The sequence below is a fragment of the Episyrphus balteatus genome, chromosome 1 (genome assembly GCF_945859705.1).
Source record: "Episyrphus balteatus chromosome 1, idEpiBalt1.1, whole genome shotgun sequence".
Lineage (NCBI taxonomy): Eukaryota > Metazoa > Arthropoda > Insecta > Diptera > Syrphidae > Episyrphus > Episyrphus balteatus.
The window spans coordinates 120,796,858-120,816,624 of NC_079134.1; the positions used below are offsets into that span (position 1 = coordinate 120,796,858).

General features: G+C 30.8%; 2 protein-coding genes and 2 long non-coding RNA genes across 5 annotated transcripts in view; 2 read left to right on the forward strand and 2 right to left on the reverse strand.

Moving 5' to 3' along the window:
• Window positions 1-19,767, reverse strand: part of LOC129913175 (FAST kinase domain-containing protein 1, mitochondrial-like) — a 73,371-nt gene that overhangs the window by 26,356 nt on the left and 27,248 nt on the right. The gene's annotated exons all lie outside the window — the stretch shown is intronic.
• Window positions 6,216-6,468, forward strand: LOC129913210 (uncharacterized). The gene is made up of 2 exons (XR_008772007.1): window positions 6,216-6,322; window positions 6,377-6,468. It is a non-coding gene; the product is annotated as an uncharacterized LOC129913210 (long non-coding RNA).
• Window positions 11,409-11,749, reverse strand: LOC129913204 (uncharacterized). Its single transcript, XR_008772006.1, has 2 exons — window positions 11,610-11,749; window positions 11,409-11,547 (listed from the first exon to the last, which is right to left on the reverse strand). It is a non-coding gene; the product is annotated as an uncharacterized LOC129913204 (long non-coding RNA).
• Window positions 15,117-17,040, forward strand: LOC129913194 (ornithine decarboxylase 1-like). The gene is made up of 7 exons (XM_055991753.1): window positions 15,117-15,498; window positions 15,573-15,822; window positions 15,880-16,003; window positions 16,125-16,298; window positions 16,374-16,622; window positions 16,697-16,759; window positions 16,831-17,040. The coding sequence occupies exons 1-7, from the start codon at window positions 15,318-15,320 to the stop codon at window positions 16,978-16,980; spliced, it is 1,191 nt and encodes a 396-aa protein (XP_055847728.1). The 5' UTR covers window positions 15,117-15,317; the 3' UTR covers window positions 16,981-17,040.

Below are 19,767 nucleotides of genomic sequence, written 5' to 3' on the forward strand. Positions count from 1 at the left end.
TGGGTGCGTCCACTTAAAAATGTAAACGAAATTAGTATGGGGGTAGGTATAAAAGGTATATACTCTTTACTTCTTTCATGAACAGGTCAAACTTTATATCCTTCGAAAGGCATGACCTGAACAAACCTAATAATGGGTATTTATATTCCAGAATAGTTACCATTCTACGGTGAATTCAATTAAAATTTATGTATGAACGTTGTGTGATGTCTTATTGTATGTTTTTGGAATGAGGGTTGCAAAATTAAAATAATTTAATTGCTTTAAGGTCAGGTTGGAAGGGATGCGTATACAAACAGTACTTTTGTTTCCCTATATTCGCATTATAATATTATTTGATGTGGTTCAATTTATTTCAAGTGTATTTGCTTAAAAAAGTCTTAGCGATCTTTTTTTTATGTAGGAATATTTATGAACATGGAAATACACATATATATTTTTTTAAGAGTGTGCCTTCTTAAATCACCAAGTTTAAAATTTAAAGAGCCAAATTTATAAATTTTTCAAAATTTTAAGGACCTAATTAAATGGTCAAGGAGCCTATATGGCGATTAATAGCCGGCTCTGACAACGCTGTTCAACAGATGGGATACATTTCCCATCCGAATGAACATTTTCTGATATATCTGTCTATTCCAGCGTTACCGTTAAGCGACTTTAGTCGCTATTAGCGACCTTTTTGAAGCCTTAGCGACCAAGCGACGACTTTTTATTTAAAGCGACCTTTTCACTTATTTCATAATTTTATTTCTTTTTTAATTCTGAACATTTGGAGCTTCAAATTTGTGTTTCTTTTTTCGTTCTGAACGTATTCTGAGCTTGTTCAGAGCACCATCGATGGACTCTGAATAAAATAACTGAGCAGACCGAGTTGAATGCTGAACACAAGCATTTAGCAAGTAAAATTGAAAAAAAATTTCAAACTAATAAAATAATAATCGGTCTAGTTTTTTTATTTGAAAATTTTATTCTTGTTTCTGTAAAAGAAAATTACAAGTAAATAGACAAATGTTCAGGGGTTTAAATACGAACGTATTGACGCTATGTGTCTCTATCATTTTCTTCTGATTAAATAGAGAGAGCAATAGTCAAAACGTTAACGAACGTATGCCGTAGTTCGACCCCAGGTGTGTTTTAAATATAATTCTGAGCGCTTAGAACAAGCTTTGTTCATAGGCTATTCAGAGCGTGCTCAAAATGTTCTGGACCTGTTCAGAGCTTTTTTTTTAGTTAAAAAAGAAAAACGCCTTCCCATAAACTCATCCATTTCCATACCCACCACCACAGTGTCAAAAATGGGCACCAATCTGTCAGGTCGGCCTTTAATTTTAATATTTCAATAGCAGTAAACAGGAAGTTTGTTTTTGTTTTAATTGTTAAAATGTTCTCGGCGCTGTTATGATCTCGATGTCGAGGGGATCATAACTATCCCACGTAACTGCTTCACACTAGTGATCCGCCTGTGGGGTTCGCCGGGTTGACCTCAGAAATCGGCGGCAAGCCTCCCGGTTTTGTATTGTTCCATTTCTAAGGCCAACTGAATGCTGGTGGTTTTGCATTTGCTTGTACCAGGAGTTTTTAGGCCTACCTTTCTTTCTATTTCGTGTTGGAACGTTGTATGATATTGCTTTTTTGACGGGGTTCTCAGGATCTCTCCTTTGAACATGGCAATACCAACTGAGTCGGTCGTGTTCAATTTTTTGGGAGATGGTGTTTTTAACATGAAGGCTTCCTCGGATCTTCGTACTTCTAATTCTATCAAGCTTTGTTACTCCTGCTGTCATACGAAGCATCTTCATCTCAGCTGCCGTTAACTTACTCTCATACTTTTTGTACATTGTCCAACATTGTGAACCGTATGTGAGTGCTGGACGCACAACTGCGATGTAGAGTCTTCCTTTCAGCTTAGGGGGCATTTTTCGATCACAGAAGATGGCAGAATTTTCCCGCCACTTCATCCACCCTACGCTTACGCGATGATTGATATCGTCATCACAAGTACCTTCGTTATTTATCATAGACCCCAGATATTTAAACTTTTCACACTTGGGAAGCACTACACCATTCAAATAAATGTCAGGAATAGGCCTGTGTGGATCAGAAAATGGGCAGCATAGGTATTCTGTCTTTTTCGCGCTTATGCGGTACCCACTACCTTCTAGAACATCCACCCATACATCAAGTGCTCGTTGCAGGGATATCGGGTCTTCACTTATGATGGCTCCATCGTCAGCAAAGATAAATGTCATTTCAAAAAATTATAAATAGAAAAATAAGAAATTTTCTTTGTGTTTCTTGTCGGAAAAACATTCGGTTTTTGTACGTTTTTCTACGGTTAAACAATTAAAAATAACGGTAGCTGTCACTATTCTTCAAACTAACATTGGTCGAGAAATTGTCAAAACATGTGCTCAGAAGATATTACCTTATTATGCGTATAGCCGAACAAAAAGAGGGAGTTTTCAATGGAATTTGAAAGGGAAAAAAATAAGTTGGAAAGCTTGAAGGCCTTTTTTCATTTAATATTTTATTTTTGTTCAAATTAAATGTTTCAAACTTCAAATGTTACGGGCCAAGCGTAGCTTCCAACTAGTTGAAGCCATTTAAAATGTTAAACTGTTTTGCGTATTTTGAATGTTTTAAAATTTGTCTGAGAAAGAGAAATTATCTCATTTGTCCTTGTCGAAAGAAGCCATTAAGCGGACGAACGGTCTGCAACCTAGATTATATTGCAATCAAAAATCAGATTATTAATTTCAAAACTTAATCACACCCATTCAACTTTTTATCTTAAGATGGCTTAGATAACAAATTGAATTATTAACTTTTTTTTTATTAAATTTCAAATGATTTTAATAAAGAGTTTAGGGGGTATTTCACATTGTTTTACCAAATCATAAATAAAATGGACCGCTTTGAAATACATGAGATTTAATTTTGAGATAATAGAAATATGATTGTAATCTTAAATAAAACAGCTTATATTATTATTATTCGAAATGGCAACAGAGAGTCATATAAGAAAAACTGAAACAAAGTTCTTACCTCATAAAATTTGTATGCAGTATTAAAACACGCCCAAGTGTCAAACTTTGCAGAAGACTAAACCATATTAAAATCTGCAAATAGCTGGGTCAAAAATGTTATCTACTATTCTAAGATTACTAACAAATATAATGTCATTACAGTTATTAGAGGCTTTAACACTTTATTTCTCTGGATTCGATCCATTGAAAATCGCTAGTAAACTACTACGACTTTGCCAACTCCCACAGGAAGAGGGCTTATGATACAAATTTGTTTGTCACAGTTGGCAAAATTTTAAAAGTTGTTGTGAAATTGTTGCCTTACATTTCCTAACAAACAAACAAACCCTGAGAGGCTCTTTTGACGATAAAAAACTGTTAAAAATGGCCAAAGATAGAAATTTGGATGATATTGAGCAACATTCAAGAAGCGTTTAGTTTCGAAATAAAGTTGATGTACATTGGGTTCTTTGTTAAATCAACTATGTAAACCCTTTTAATTCTTTAATTGGAAAACAATCACAATAAAGATATTTCATCACACACATTGCCCGTGAGTCAAACCTATCATGTTCATGGCATGTTTTGTTTTCTTATCACGACTGGCTCTTGTACTATAACCTTAAACTTTTAAAAAACCCAAACGATCAGGCAAAAATTGAGTGAACTTTTCTTTATTAGGTACTTCCTTTCACTACATTTTAAATTACGTAAACTAAAAAATGTAGGTATATGATAAAAATCTTATTTATTAGTTATTGAAGTATAGCCACGCGATGTCGATAAGATTTTAATTGATGTTGATGGTGTTATTCTTTTTTTTAATTGAAAGTTTTAGATTAACTAATTTATTGAAATTGGGAATTCAACTCACCTGACATCCAATTTTTTTTGTTATCTATCAATTAGTTTTGTTATTCATAGTTATGGTACTTTTTAAACAGTCTAGCTCACATGTAGGGAAAAAAGCATTGTTTTTGGCGGATGATCTAATTTTTATATAATTTTAAGCTACAGGAAAGAAGTTTACCCTAATTTCATTGATCTTTAGGCATAAGCACGCGTTGAAATCGTTTCTCAATTCTATTATGACAATACGCTTTGTTTCCATCAAGATAGGGCCAGAAACTCTGATCTCCATAAAAAGCTGGGTACATTATGGGATTCGCATATAAATTTTAAACAAATTGAAAAATTTGTTGTTATTGCATTATTATACAGGGTGTTCGGTAAGTACCTACATAACAAAAATTTTAAATTTGATTCTTGGGTATATTCAAAGAAAAAAATTGTTCTACCTGAAAAGTTGATATCACTTAGTGATGATTTTGTAATTTTACATGGGAAAACAATCCCTTTAAGATTATTTAGTGTGCAAAAAACACAACTTATAAAAAAGGCTTTAATTGAGGGGTGACATTTCAAAAGCAAAATTGTGATTTTTCATTTTCAGTTTTCATCAGAGCCCGATTTGTGGAATTTTCGTTTAACTTGGGCTGGTTAAATTAAAAGTTGGAATGTGCAAAACAGAAGTAAATACCTACATAATTATTTTGAAGAGAAAAGGGATTTTATATTCTTTTGATTTTATTGTATTTATTCCTTAATTGTATTACCTTTAGTGTTATATATCTGATGTCATCACACTTGTTTGTACTCCTGGCATCTATAGACCAGTGCCGATGCCTTCAAAAACATTAAAAAGTACAAACAAATCATAGTAGGATGAAACCCATTGGAAAAGGAGGTAAATATGATAAAAATAAAAGGAAAAATAAAAAAAAGAAATGAAAAAGCTTGAATTCGAAAAAAATTTTGTATCATTGTTCACAATTTTGGCCTATTTATTACAATTTACACGGATTTATCAGTGTTACATGAAATCTTACGTTTTTTGAGTAATTAAAGTGTAAATTTGAATAAATAGGCCAAAATTGTAAACAATGATAAAAAATTTTTTTCGAACTCAAGCTTTTTTCATTTTTTGAATTTTACTAGAACATGTTCTTTAGTACAGTAATGTAAATTTTTTTTACACCATCAGAAAATAGACATTATAACGAACAAAATGCCCACCGACTGTTTGAAAAAAGCTGATATTTTGACACGTGAATTTTCGATTGAAAATTAGGGTGTTTTTTTGGTATTAAGTCAAAATAAGGTGAATAAATTAATATTTTAAATCAAATAAATTACAGTGTATTTGGTACATAATAAGGTAAGTTTTCACTACATTTCGTAGAAAAATTTTTGTTTTTGAAAAAGATAAAAATAAAAAAACCAAAAACTCGGTTTTTTGAATTTTTCGTATAAATTTTGAGGTTATGTGAAAAAATTGTTGATATAAAAGCTGTAGATCTTTTTATTACCTACAACTTTACCATACAACTGGAAATCGAGATATACCATTTTTTACCATTTAAAACTCAACCCACCCACTTCCCGAACTCGGCTCGCCCGTAATTTATTTTTCCTTTAATTTTCATCATATTTACCTCCTTTTCCAATGGGTTTCATTCTACTATGATTTTTTTTGGTTTCAAAAATTATCGACCCTGGTCTACTACGCTTCGGTAATTTGTGGGTGGTTCATACATTTGCAATACGAATATAAACACTGCCCTTTTAAGTTCGGGGCTTGCTAGTTCAATTATGCGTAATACATTTTGGGCTTGAGTAAAGCTGCTTGACATAATTATTTCATTTAAAATACATTCACATCATGCCTAAGTCCATATATTATATTAAACAAACGATTCATTCAACGAATAGTCGTTTTACAGAAACTCGTTTCCATATTTTGAAGCAAAACAACACGAAAAACATATAAAAAACGTCGAATCATTCTATTGTTCTATAACCTAGATTAATCGGAGTGATCAGAGATCAGTCAAATATTGCGTGGACTTAACTTCTTTTTACTTCCTTCCACTCCTTCCACTAAATACCTACTCGTAAAGTAATGCGATACCTCTTGAAATTGAAATCGATAAGACCATTATTTTATTGGTTGTTGAAGTACCCACGCGAATTCGATAAGATTTGATTTGATGTGTTATTCCGTTTTTACTTATGATGAATGTCTGTCCATGCCTCCATAACAACTAATTAAAGGTATTAAAAAGAATGTTTCGGATTAAAAAAAAAAAAAATCTGAAAACATTAATAGCATTCGCTCGTGGTGTTCGTTATTAATTAATGTCTGATACAAAAATGTTGATCGCAATTTTTCTCGACAACTTAGTTAATACCATTAAAGAGAAGTTGATGTTTTTATTAAGGTTTTATTTACTCAGGTATTTAACGTTTTCTCAAAAAGCTGAACCATTTTTAACATCATAAAATTTTAGAGCAACAACGTGCAACTCACTGACCCATTTAATATTTATAATATGGACACAAGAGATTAAGAAAATGAAATAACCATAAGGGTAAATGCTGAGGCTGACAAAAATTTAAGTCAACAATTATATCGGAAATTCCCTAGATATCGTAAAACATAATAATCGTTATGATTTCTAAAGAATTATTTTAATCACATCTTAGATCAAATCTTATAGCAGTTATACACAAAGTTTTTTGTAATAACTTTTTACAGACGATCGTGCATGTACCTACAATTTGACATGGAAATTTTCGAATCTTTTTTTAAACATTGGGCCAATCTAAAAAATTAAAAAAGGTATTGTATTAAATTTTCGTCATGAGCAATTAAAAACAATATTAATAGTAAAAAAAATGCAAATCGAAAATATCCGTGTTTTTGTGGTAACTCAGTATTCAGCAGAGTAAACATTTTAAACTGTAAACAACAAACTGTTACTATTATTGTTATTATTACTAAATAATCATTTGTTGTTGAAGAGTCAAAAATTTATTAATTTAGAAAAAAAAAGTTTGTTTTCAGCATGCAACTCGATAAGCTCAGTTATAATATTCTGAGCTCATAGAGCACGCTCTGAACAAACTCAAAACACATTCAGGAAAAGAAACACAAATTTGACGCTCTAAACGTTTAATTTTTTGTTTGATAGCCCAGGATTAGCTGATCTTTATGCTAAACCTGTTATTCCTTTCCATTTAAATAATATATAATATAATATTGTTACCTACTCGTAACAGCTCGCAAACTAAGAAGAACAAGGTTTATCTAACTAATATTTTTTTCCAAAATAGAGTTCGACCATGCTCTTTCGTTTGGGATCAATCCAATATGTCTATCTCTTTCGGTATCGGTTTCTGAGATGATCATTAAAGTTGAGGGAAATAAGGTTATATATTCATTTCTTTCGTATCTGAAATATTTTTTGTTTTACAAAGATTCAGAGTTCTATCTGGTAATAAGAACTGTATTTTTCGACGCTCAAGTACCTTAACGTTGAGTAACAAGGTTCTTTAGTTTTTTTTTTTCAAACAGTTGTTTCTTGTTTATTATTCGTTATATTTTCAATTATGAGTTTTAACTAATTTAGATCAACATCCTATTTTTAACCAACCCAAAAACAATTCAAATAGAACCCACGACGCAAATGTTATTAAGGAAAAAACTTCAACCTCTGTTTTCTTAAAAGGTTCATGTGTGCACTTAGATGTTCCTAGAACCCCATTGTTCTAATGTCGCGAGTTATTTGTAGAGAGCAAATATTTTGTTCTTGAATTTTGTTTTTACTATTTTAGGATTCGTCTATTATTGATTTTGCTGATATTTTTATATCTGTTTAGTTAGATTGTGAGAATATGTTATTAATAATGTGTTTTGTATATAAAAATAAATTGTTTAACGTCATTGTAATTGATTTTTTTTTGTTCATTCAGTTAAGAACATTGAAAGCCAAAACCACTTTTATTTTCTTTATTTTTTAATTTTTCATTATTTACTTTTTTATTTTATATTATTATTTATGTACTTATTTATTTTAAATTTTTGATTTAAACGATTTACTAGTATGTTGCTGTTTTGTAACTCTTAATTGTTTAATAGCTTATTTGTTTTGTTATTATTTATCAAAAAAATCCTTAAGCTTAATAATAGCTGCGTTCCTTTGGGAATATTTATCTACTGCTTAGTACTTAAAGTTGCTTTGAACTACTTTTTCAGTATAGCAAAAATAGTTCAAAGTAGTTTTAAGTACTAAGCAGTAGATAAAAGTTTCCAAAGGAACGCAGCTAATATGCATATACGTTTTAAAAATAGTTAAAATTAGTTTTAACTGAAAATACTCAATAAATACTGATATTTTTTTGCTATGGATCAAAGTAGGCCATGGTTATGGGGTTCATCAATGTTCCCAACGTCAGTTTGATACATATTTCATCTTTTGTAAAAAAGCTCTTAAATTTTTTTTTAGATGAAGTTGTAAAGAAATAACATGTATAAAATGATATTTTTCAGAAAAAAAATTTACTTTCTAAAGGTTACTATTTTTTTATTTTTTTTTTAGTTAAAGTGAAGATCGTATCAATGTGCCCCAAGTCCCCCTTCTTTTCTTTCTCTTTTTTCTGAATATTTTCCTCTCATTTTTGAATTGCATACAATTGTTGTATTTATTTGAAGGCTTCTAACCTTAGCCGGGAATTGAGTCTGGAGTTCTTTTGCTTCCGATCAACACTTCTATCCTTGCCCTTATTGGATGAGACTAAAGCTTTTTGTCGAGGATATAAAACTTTTTCTTTCCCTGTTGTTGACCACCCCTTATAACTTTTCCTTTGCGTTCTAATCCAGTGTAGTGGATTTTCACATACAAACTGTCAAGCGGAATGATGGCCAAAGTATTTTATCGTCGCTTAGTCCATTGACAGCTTTTCATTTTTTTTTCTAAATTTGGCATTTTTAGCAACATTTTCCATTTTATCGGTTTTGTCAATAGTGGAATTGTATGCCAAATGAATAAAGCTTTTGATTTCATTAAATCGATTGTTACTAACGAATTCATGTATCTTCATCGAGACACCAGTACAAACATTTTTGGATTAAGAACACCATTTCTCAATCAAAGAATGCTTGTACTGGTGGAAAATAGCAAAATCCCATAAAACTTTTTAAGATCAAATTGATAACCTTATCGTCAAAAAAGTGTTCAAACAATTTTATTGATTGTTTTTGTTTTGTTTGTTTTTTTTTCTTTATTTTTCACGTAATGAAATGTTTTAAACTTAATGGTTTGAGCCATAGCCGTATTTAGGGGGGGGGGGGAGGTTTGGGTGTTTAACCCGTTTACCGTAAGCAGCGCTTTTTTAAACTTTTAACTACGAATTCCTCTCCTAAAAAATACTTAAAAAGGATATTGGCAAATTTTTCGCTTCTACACAGTTCAAATGACTATTTGATTTAGCGGGATTTAGAATCGACTGCAGTTAGATATAGTTGATACAAAGTATTGTGATTTCTAAAAAAAATGTTGTTTGGTCTGGGCTAACCCCACCCCCCCCCCCCCCCCGAAATGAAATCCTAGCTACGGCTATGGTTTGAGCATTTGGGAGCAAGGTTATAAGTCTCACCTTCTTCGTCATCATCATCACTTTCAAATACATCGCTAATCGCTAGCATACCTCAACGTCAACTGCCCCTGGGACATTTGAAATTAAGAGAAAAAAAAACTAAAGATGGGTAGGTGAAGTGGGCACCCCCAAATGCTATTTTTTTCTTCAAACCTGCCTGATTCGATTGACCAAAGTTAGCCCAGGATTTTAAAATTATATATAGGGAAATTATTTTTTTTTCACCTCAAAAATCACAAAAAATAATTTTTTTTTATTCAGTGTAAAAATTATTCGTTTTGCACTGTGGTTCGTTTGCCCAACGTTAGCCCAGGATAGCCCAACTTTTTTTTTTACTCTACTTATTCCACTATTTTTCAACCTTATATGCTTGCCAAACCAAAAAAATAATGGTTTTTACACATGAAAAAATATTTGTATGTTGTAGTTTTTAAGATGAAATTAATCAAATCAACTTAAAGGTTTGGCCACACCGGAGGGTATGCGGTAGCGGTACGGGTAGCGGTAACGATATTTGTATGAAAAAATTCAACATCTGAACGTTGATATGTCGTCAGTTTGGAATTTTTTTCATACAAGTACCGTTACCTCTACCCCCGTACCACTACCGCATACCCTTCGGTGTGGCCAAGCCTTAAGTTTCTTAACAGGAGCAGAAGATTAGAAATCAAAGTTAAAATATAGACCTCAAGCGCACATAGAATTAATTCAACAAAAAGGTCACGAAATAAGGAATTCTTAACAGGAATGTTATATGGACCACATTCAATCAAGTAAAAATTCGAAGTCAAATAAATAACATTTGAGGCGCTATGCTTACACTAGTGGATTTAATTTTTCCAAATGATCAATTAAAAAGGTCACTGTGGTGTATGCGTACTTTTTTTGTGGTGAATAAATAATGCGTCTATAATTTTTAAACTAATCGTAGGATAGCGAAAATGGAATTTGGGCTATCGTGGGCTTGGGCCCAAATTTGGTGATTCGGCAAATCAAAAAAAAAAACTTACTGTTTTCATATCTAATGAACTTATTTTACGAAAAAGTGAATAAATAAATAAACACTTTATTTTTAAACAAAACCTTATTGTTTCACACAAAAACACACGAATTCAAATTTCAATACAAAATAACATTGTAAAAATAACTGTTGTAAGCCCACACTTATGGTAATGTTAATTAACTATGTAAACAAATTTTATACAATATTTTTAAACATATTATGGCAATGTTAAACGTCACGTACCTACCTAAAGAAAAAAACATCTGTTTTTCTTTGTAATTCAAAAATTACTTTATGATCTCGGTCGAGGTTTTTGTTCAGTACCTATATTTTTTGGGCAATTCTGAGAAATTTTGAGCTTGTCTAGACACCACTACTACTATACTCATCAGCAAAATAAAAACAACATCAAATCAATTTTTAGTAAATAAGACGTTTATCTTACTAACATATTGTGACTAGCTTTTTTCACATTCTCAAACCAAGACTATTCGCCAAATCATTGCAGATAATAATCAATAATTAAAACAAAACAAGATAAAAACATCATTAAACCTATTATACTTGTGACTAACTGGGGTTTCCATCGCAAAAAAAAAGTAACACACAAAATATCTACAATATTTTACCTAATCAAGTAAAAAGTTTAAACAAGTAAACAAAGAAAGCGTTGCTAAGTTATGCCCATCATATTCATGGTTAAAAAGATAAGAAAACAAATTATTCATTGATGATTGGCCTCTAAAATCAATAATCTATAACAGACTTTAAGCCGACCGATGTTGGTGTGTCCAGGTTATCAATATAAGGTGTGATTTTATGGCATAGATAGTATAATGCAATAGGAGTTTACCATCATGTATAACAAAAACAACACGCACTTGCCGATAAAAATACATGTTAACTTAATTGCGGATAAAATTTTGATACAGGACATTAGTTTCATGTTTTCTTTATTTTGGTGAGTGGTTATAAACTTTTCTTGAATGTTGATGTTTGGAAAAATCCAACTGTCGATAGCTTAATCAAAATTAAAAAAAAAAAAAACAAACGTAATACAATAGGCGTACACAAAATTCGACCCATTTTCTGTTCTCCGAACACAACCAATAAAATTGTGCCAAATTTCTATTTATTTTGTTCAACCTTTCCAATATTGGGATCCTTTTATACAAATACGGATTTTGTATTTTTGTATCCACTTTTATTTTCAATTAAAGGCTTTTATTATGGTCAGGTCACACTAGAATGTATTCAAGCGGATAATAATCGCTTCATGTTTTTAATCAATAAAACATATTACTTGCATCGCATTTAAGGTACTCAAGTAAAGTTACCGCACGCTTCATCTTCTTTATCTATAAAAAAAAATTACAAACTTTGCCATTAAATAATAAAGTAAAACGTAAAAATACCTTATTTCAAATGATTCAACTACAAAATATTGTACAAAAAATCTCAAAAACGACTCGAAATTTTTTTTTTTTCAAAAGTTTATATTTTGAGTATTATTGGTCAGTTATTCAAGATTATGATCTTCAGAATCAGGGGAATATACAGAGCATCATCATATATTTTATACTTGAAATAAACTTAAGTGATAAATGCTTATTGGGAGGAAAATCCATATAATACAAAAACTCATTTAATACTTTTGTGAAGTACGTTGCAGCGGTAAAACTTCTGTAAAATATATAGAAGATGTAACTAACATCATTTAATAACAAAATTAGTCTAGTTAAAGCATTTTCGTTGTTTTATGTCGAACTCCTTTTAACAAAAAAAAAAAAAAAATTGAATTAAAATCGATATCCATGCGATTTACGTGTCGTAAAGATTACGACGTAAACGATCTACCGAGCATGATTTACAGAGTAGAAGCAGAGCCCGACTCAGGACAACACAACTTTGTACACCCCGACTCACGACAGCCCGATTCAACCCATAGCGACTCATCGCAACTCGACTCAGGTAAGAACTCGACCTGAGTCGAGTTGCGAAGAGTCGGGTTATCTTGAGTCGGGCTATGGGTTGAATCGGGCTGTCGTGAGTTGGGGTGTACAAAGTCGTGTTGTCCTGAGTCGGGCTATACCCTTCCCGATTTACAGAACAAAAAATCATTTTTTTTAAAGGAACATTAATGACTGGGCATTCGATGAGAAAGTGAACCTCAAATAAAATGTGCAAATATTTCTATTCTGGATATATTAAGCATAAGTTGAAAACCATTTACTTATAATAAGATAATTTCAAGAATTCCAATAAGTGAAATTGAATTATATGTTGTTATTAAGTCAACGGGCGGAATTCATAGTCGTCACTCAAGTTGAGAAATATCTTAAGCATTCGCTCAAGCAAATCCTTATTTATAGTTATCACTGGAGTCGAAATTTTTCTTAAGCGAACGTCTGAGGAGACTTTTTTTTATTGAGGAAACGCTTAAGTTTTTTTTCAGTCAGTTGACGTTAAAACGCGAGTGTCATTGCGAGCGTTTGATTTTTTGTATTTCTTCTTCTTCTTCTCCATTATCGACGACAGTCATGATATCGAATGGGATCACAGCTCTCCCACTTTACTGCTTAACACTACGGCTACGCATGTGGGTTTGTTTTTTCTATTTCACAATTAAAATTTGTTCTCTCTTGACAATTCGATGGCGAATTATTAAAAAAAAATGTTTTTTTTATGACAGTTAATTCAAATCAGTCAAATTTTCGAGTTTGAGAAAATGTTTTCCTCAAGACAAGATTTTTCTTTACTCAAGTGACAGCCCTATTTTCAATTCAACTTACTGGAGTTGAGAAAAATCTTAACTCAAGTAACGACTATGAATTCCGCTCTAAATCTAATTCATTCAAGTCTAGTACACTCAGAGAAAAAAAATAGTCATATTTAACTCTTTTTTTAACTATTTTAAATAGTTAAAAATAGTTATTTTTGACTATTCTCATAGTAACAAAGTAGGGGAGAGTGGCGGACAGTGAGACGGTGCAAACAGTGAGACAATCCATTTTTCTCTTTTCTGAAAATAAGCACAGTAACGCTAGTTTGGGTCAAAACGTTTATTTCCCCGTCTGCGTCTTTTAATTTTGTCCCGACTAAATTAAAGCTGTCCATTTTCCCCCGCCGTAAAATATCACACAAAATCAGGTGAAAGTAGTTTTTGGAGTGTTATAAAAAGAGTGTATAACACAAAAAAATCTGGTTAGTGGACAAAACTTTTTTTACATATGTATTATATTTATATGTTCTTTCATAAAAAAATATCATTGAATTAGAATTCCTTCTCGTTTTTTGTAATTTTATATTTTTCCGAAAAATGACAAAAAGTAAACAGTGAGACATTATTAAAAAGCAAACAGTGAGACATAGGTTTTTTAAAAAGCAAACAGTGAGACATATAGATTTTAAAAAAATCTATTATTTTAGCATGACTTCAAAATGATTTCGTATTGTTTTTTCTTTCATTTTTTTTTGGCTTTTTGTTTTTTTTTTTTTTGAATAAATGGGTTAAAGTAACATAAATTAATTAAGTATATACTTGTCAATTACCTAATTATTTGACGTTTTCGTTATTTTTTTTTCACCTAAGAATGTCTCACTGATCGCACCCCTTTCAAACAGTGAGACGTTTTGACTTTTTCTACATTTTAGTCCAATGTGATGCCCTCATTCATTCTTTAACTATAAGTTTTTTTGCAACATTAAGATAAAATATGTCTTAAACTCACTTCAAAGTTTCGTTAAGCTATCTCGAAAACATTCTAAGATATACCTACCAATTTAAAAAAAGGGTGTCTCACTGTCCGCCACTCTCCCCTATTTTCTAAAGTAAAAAAGTAAAAAGTTAATTTAAACTATTAAAATATAGTTATTTGTGACTATTTAAATTGTTAGGTGGAGGGAGGGACTATGGGACCTTATATACAATGCACTTTTTTTTACAGTGGGAGGAAGGGCGGATCCAGGGGGGCACGGGGGCAGGTGCACCTCCCCTTCTGACTAGAAATGTGAATTTTATTGTTTGTTGCATCCCTTTGAAAGGCACCCTTTTCCATGAAAAGCACCACCTCACATATAAATAAACGATTTTGCAAAAAAAAAAAAACCATTGAGTCCTTAAACTAATAAATCAATACTTTCCTTCAAAGTAATCAGTAATCATAATCACCAATTATATCTGAAAAAAACTATTTTGTTACTATTTTCTGTTCAAAAATAGTTATTCTCAAAATTCCATTGAATTCTATAAAGTGACTATACAAAATAACTATTTTTTTCTCTGAGTGTATATTAAGTTATTTGTTTCTTTATTTTGGTGAGCGCACATAAATTTTTGTTAAATATTATATATATGAGAAATCCTACTACGGATATACTTTTGCCAAAAAAACACACCTAGTTATATACCAACAAATCAATCAATTTCACAATTCTCCAACAGTTTTAAACAACTTGGCAACCCTTTACGTAAGTTAGATCAATATCATTTAATTCTACACATAAAATTTTATGTTTGTATATTTCATTCAAAGCACTGGTACCTGCCTACCTTTATCACACATTCGCTCAAAAACAAACATTTAAAATTGAGCAGATTATAACTTACAGTTAGTTCACAATAACAAATTTTATTCACAAGTTGATGGGTAACGGGGTTTATTTAAAAGCAAGATCAACACAAAATCCAATCATTCAGTATTTTGACTACCGCCAAGATCGTTGTTCTGAAATTTTTAAAAATTTCCAATTTTGTTTGTTTCAAAAAATAAAAAAAAAATAATATCAAAATGCCAACTGCAGTACCCCAATCAATAAACTTCTATAAAGGAAAATTTCAACTTAAGGAAGAAATTGAAAAGTTGAATTTAAAAAATGTAGACGAAGCTCTTAACATTTGTGATTTGACCACCGTTGTGAGTAAATTTTACACCTGGAAGAAACACATGCCAAATGTTACACCTTATTATGGTAAAAATTATTTTATTTTAATTTTTTAATAATTATTATAAAATAATATTTATAATTATTTTTAATACCTAAAGCTGTTAAATGTAACGATGATCCCTATATCATAAAAACACTTGCTGACTTGGGAGCAAGCTTTGATTGTGCATCGAAAAATGAAATTAAGTTAGTTCTGGGACTTGGAGTCAGTCCAGATCGTATAATTTTTGCAAATCCAATGAAAGCAACTTCTCACATTGAATATATGAAAGCCAAGAACGTCACTGACAGCACTGTGGACAATGAATTCGAGTTGTATAAGATTTATAAAAGCTTTGGAGACTCCAAGTAAATTTTCATATTTTTAAATTTAAATTATGTTGCTAACTGTTTTGTTTTTTTAAGTGTTGTTCTTCGATTTCTTTCCGAAGCTGAAAACGCATTATGTCCACTTGGTGATAAGTTCGGATGTGATGCCGTTGAAGATGCAGCAGCAGTGTTACTTTTAGCTGAAAGTTTGAACATGAATGTAAGTTTTTTTTTTTAATGTGCTCAAAAAAACCCTTTCGAATTTAAACTTTTCAAAAATGTATTTTCTCAATTATGACTTTGAAAAACTCTAAATTCAATTTTTTGAAAAAATTTCACAGGTTACAGGTGTGAGTTTCCATGTTGGATCCGGTTGTAGCGACTATCCAGCATACGAAAGGGCAATTTGTACAGGTTCGCAATTATTCAAATTCGGCAGACTAATCGGACATTATATGAAATTACTTGATATTGGTGGTGGATTCCCCGGAGATAACGACGATATGTTTTCGAATGTAAGTTATCACAAAAACATACAAAAATGCGTTAGATAATCTCAAATTGATTATTTATATCTTGATTTAATACAGATTGCTAAGGTAGTCAACAACTCAGTTGACAAATATTTTAAAGGCATTGATGTGCGTGTGATTGGAGAGCCTGGCCGATACTTTGTAGCAGCAGCATATACCCTTGTATGTAAAATTTATTCAAAACGTGAAATTAGGCAAAAAGACGGCAAGCTTGAAAAGGTTATGTACTTTATCAATGATGGAGCTTATGGAACATTTAATTGTTTATTGTATGATCACATTACAATAAAAGTTATTCATTTCGAGGTAAACAAAAGCTTATATTAATTAATTTTGATAATTTTTCTAACGAAATTTGTATTTAATTTTAAAAAATTCAGAATGATGGAACGGAAACTTTTAAGAGTCTAATTTGGGGTCCAACTTGTGATGCTCTTGATAAGGTTTGTTAAATTAATTATATTCTCGATATTATTTAAAATTTGATTAATAATTTTTTTTTATCTATTTCTAGATATGTGATAATTTATATCTTCCAAATTTGAGGGAAGGAGATTTTATTGCTTTCCCAAATATGGGTGCTTATACTGTGCCAACTGCTAGTCCTTTTAATGGATTTAGTGTTCCTAAGACTCGATATTTTTTAAGAAGTGATTTTTTATAGATTTCGCACTGTACTTAATGTACAGTGAAAATATTTTTAATAAAATATATGAAAAAAGTATTTGTATGGATTTTTTTTTTTGTAGAGAATTCAATGGTTTCAAACAAGAGGTTTTGAAGAAATGAAGGACTTCCCACTATTTGGATGAAAAAATGGTTTCACTAGAATATTTCCATTTTTTTACAAACATCATGTCTTTGGCATTCTGAACAAAATTGTATTTTTGGTCGCACAGTCACCGCCACAGACGAAAACCATGGTACCTATATAAAGATTTTTACGTTTTTGGGTGTTGTTTTCTGTAAATAGTTTTACTTTTTTCAAAGTTCAATAGATTTTCAAAACTATAGTTTTATTCGAACGGAAATAAATAAAGATAATCTTTGTTTCGCAACTTTTAAGCTATTGCAAAGATTTTATGGCAGACCTTGGCATGGGGATGGGGACTAAACCAAAAATTGTGTAATTTTTTAGTTTTATCATTGAATAATTATGTATATATTGAAGCTACACCGGGAAAAAAATTCGCTATGAATGAGATTCAGCGCTACAAATCCCTTTTCAGGATTGTGTATTCGATATCCAAAAAATCCCTGAAAAGGACATTTTGGTTACTAAGTTAGCGAAACTATAAAACAAAATGCAACTTATATTTTTTGTTTATTTGTATTTGTTAATTATTTATTTGTTTTTAGAGATACTGAAGAAATATATTTAAATATATTTGTTTTTTTCGGTTTGTTTATTAACACTGACGACAAGAAGTAGATGATATTTTGTTACAACATTGTGTGCAATTGTTTAAATAAGTTCGATTAGGGTGTGTTAGTATCTAAATCAAAGTTTTAATTCACATTATATTACGTTGTCCACGTACACGGTGGTGTATACCTACCTACGTACATTTTATTGTTTGTTTTTTTTTTTTTTAATAGCATATGAAAGAGTAGGGGAAGAGAAGACGGTTGGTCAAGTTAGAAATTTAGGTTCATTCAATGAGGCCATATTACATATTATTTTGAAGTATCTATTTTATAATGCTGGATGGAATGAGACCCAAAACAAGGACTCTAAAAAAGGTTATAAAAAAGATGAATATTTTTTGAGTAGGGGTGAGCGTGATTAGAAGTAACATGAGTAAGAAGTAACATATAAAAAAAAGACCTATAAGACCTGTTTCAAGAGGTTCTTCCAAGTATGCCATTTTTTTTTGTATGTAATGCAATGTTTTTTATAAGTAAGTATGCAATATTTTTTCTTTTGCAATCATGCAATATTTCTAATGTATTTGAAAAAAACATTGCTTTTAAATGTTTGGTATCAATCAATTAGCTCCCACTCATCTTTATGGTGTACTAGTAAAGGGCTGGACTGGTATGCGGAGGTACACTCAGAAAAAAAATAGTTATTTTGTAACTCTTTGCATAGTCACTTTATAGAATTCATTGAAATTTTGCGAATAACAATATATAAAATAGCTACAAAATAGTTTAAAATGACTATTATAACAGTCACATACCACAAAAAGAAAATAGTTAAAATTAACTATTAAAATAGTAAAAATTGACTATTTACGCAACTTTTAAAATAGTCTTTTTTAACTGTTAAATTTATAAATATAAATAACTATTATAATATTCACATACCACAGTACCACATGCCACAGCAAAAAAGTGACTATTTTCACTATTTTAGTTTTCTGTTTTCTTTTGTCTTGTAAGAGCGTGCCAGTGCGAGTACAAGTTTCAAGTCGTGTCAAATCATACAATTATTTTCAGGGTGTTGCTCCAAATAAAAGTAAGAAATTATTATTATTACAAACAGAGAGAGCAAGCTACTATATTCTGTGAGCCCTTATTTTGGCATATTTCGTTTGAACCATTATTTTTGGGACATTGTATAAAAACGATTCTTAAAAAAAAAACTTTTTAATAACTTTTTTTTTTCATTTTCAGTGTTTCTTTTTTTATTTAAATTTTATTTAAAATAGTTTTCCCGATTTTAACTATGGAAATAGTAAAATAGTTAAAAATGACTATTTTCATCTGAGTGTACGTGCTAACGATTCTTGACCGGGCCATGTGAAAGTAAAAAATGTGTTCTTTTTCAATTAATATAAAATTCTTCTCATTTCAGAACAATAAAATAAGCAGTGGTATGGCCAGAAATTAGAAAAAAAAAACAAAAAGAAAAATAATTAAAGGAAATGAAAAAATAATAAAATATAAAATTCAGGAAAAACTTCTTCTTTTTAATTCAAAAATTCAACATCGTATAACAATCTGTTTAGGGTTTTACTATAACATCTAACCCAAGTACCTAATAATTTTCTTAGCGAAGCTATAGCCTCGCTTCAATGTTTGTTGTTTTGTAAAATTGCCTCCATAAGGTAATTTTACTTTGTCGTCACAAGCTATTAGCTATGGAACATCCATACAGACAGAGCTTCAAAAATCAGATTGACTTTAGACTTCAGAGCGTTTTCGTGAAAAATATTTGCTTTAAGCCTGGTACGCAGCTCGCTCTAAATTTTAGCTCCCATACAAATTTTATCTGAGCTAAAATGGATCCCATACAAATTATATCGATAGCTTGCATGGGAATTTTATCTCGTTAACGCGAACAGCGTACCAGGCTTTACTTTGTATAATTTTCACTAAAATTCCTGCATCACTACACACCGACACCATGGTATAAGAAGAGAAGGTATGATCATTAGAAAAAACTCTGTATCGAGAACTGTCAAAACTTAAAAATGGCTACTTAAGGTTTTGACCTCTGCCCATT